Raw genomic sequence first — 1,341 nt, 5'->3', positions numbered from 1 at the left:
GCCTCTCGCCAGCATCAAGCATCTGGCTTTAAAGAGGGCAGGAAAGTTAAAAGGCCTTATGTTCACAAACCACCAGCATAATAACTGGGGCAAAAAGAATTGCCTCCATCTAAGGGAAAAAAATGTTTTGTTGGGTAGACTCACAGGTGAGACATACTTCGAATCTGGGATTCTCGAGTTGACTCGGGCTGCCTTTGGCTGTAATGATATCCATGCTCTCCTCATCACACGCACCTCAGGCCCACAGAAACAGACTCCTAGCATCGTCGCGTGGCTATCTCAGCCTCGAGAACATTCCCGAGGTTGAGCGAAGCTCACAGAATAGGATGCTTAAGGACAGCTGAACTTAGATTCTGTCAGAAGGAAAGCAGTCCCGTACTTGGAAGTTTTGACATTTGTGGAAACAGAAAAGAACACTGGGGACACCCAGGTGCAGTCCTCGCTGTCAGCCAGGGCAGCAAATGCCAGAGGTATCCCATGGCCACGGCTGCCTGCGCTCAGGGAGCGATTCTCTCTGCCCACTCGCTGTCCACCTCGCTCGGCACAGAACAGACCCCATCTGTGTGACGGCAGAGGGCAGGGCGCATGGGATGGGGAGCCCCAGGGCCTCTGTGGGCCTGGGGTGGCAGGTGGTGAGAGGGGCGGGGGGTGTCCCTGAAACTGCCGGACACCAGTATCTACCTCTGCTGGGCGGGATGCTTTGTTTTGTTTGTGATACTGACTCCCGTCTTTTGTTGATTTGTTTTTCAGGACAGGACTCGGGTTGTGTCCCCTATCATCGATGTCATTAATATGGACAACTTTCAGTACGTGGGCGCGTCCGCTGATTTGAAAGGCGGTAGGTGCCGCTCCTGGTCCAGCCTGCCTTGCTCTGGCCGTCTGCATGGCGGCTGAGCACTGCTTCCACTCTGTCATGAGTGACAGTGACAGCAGCTTGCTCACCGCCAGCACGCGTGCCGCGAGCAAAGGGTGTCTCCGTGCCCAACAAGTAGAATCTCATAAAGAGAGAGAAAAATAGCCTTCCTTTCCTTAAAGAACTTCCTGTGCTTCCTGTTCTCCTCTTATCTCCTTGACCTTCTGTGGCTGTGATGGCACGTGTGGCTTAGTACACAGTTTGGGTGTCATTTTAATCAGAGAAGATTAAGCCTTCCCAAGTCGGAGTCTGGGGCGAGACGTCGCCAGAGCTGACAGGCGGTCTGTGGTGAGCGTCAGAGCTCAGCGTTTGCAGAGTGGAAGGGCTGCGCTCGCCCATACCTCCTCTCTGACACCGGCTCCCCTGACAGCTTGCGTCTCCCTGGTGACAAAGCCATCAGCCCCACCCGGGTCACCTGGGTCCTCCCA

General features: G+C 54.7%; 1 protein-coding gene across 1 annotated transcript in view; it reads left to right on the top strand.

The window, feature by feature from the left end:
• GALNT2 (polypeptide N-acetylgalactosaminyltransferase 2) overlaps positions 1–1,341 on the top strand; it is a 32,703-nt gene that overhangs the window by 1,451 nt on the left and 29,911 nt on the right. Inside the window, exon 2 of the mRNA XM_034663577.1 lies at positions 751–891. Within this exon, the coding sequence (XP_034519468.1) occupies positions 751–891 (141 nt within the window). The remainder of the gene's footprint in view (positions 1–750; positions 892–1,341) is intronic.

This window comes from Ailuropoda melanoleuca, chromosome 6, assembly GCF_002007445.2.
Source record: "Ailuropoda melanoleuca isolate Jingjing chromosome 6, ASM200744v2, whole genome shotgun sequence".
In the NCBI taxonomy this organism is placed as follows: Eukaryota; Metazoa; Chordata; class Mammalia; order Carnivora; family Ursidae; genus Ailuropoda; species Ailuropoda melanoleuca.
Note: the sequence above shows the minus strand (reverse complement) of the source record. Positions and strands in the feature narration are given on the sequence as shown.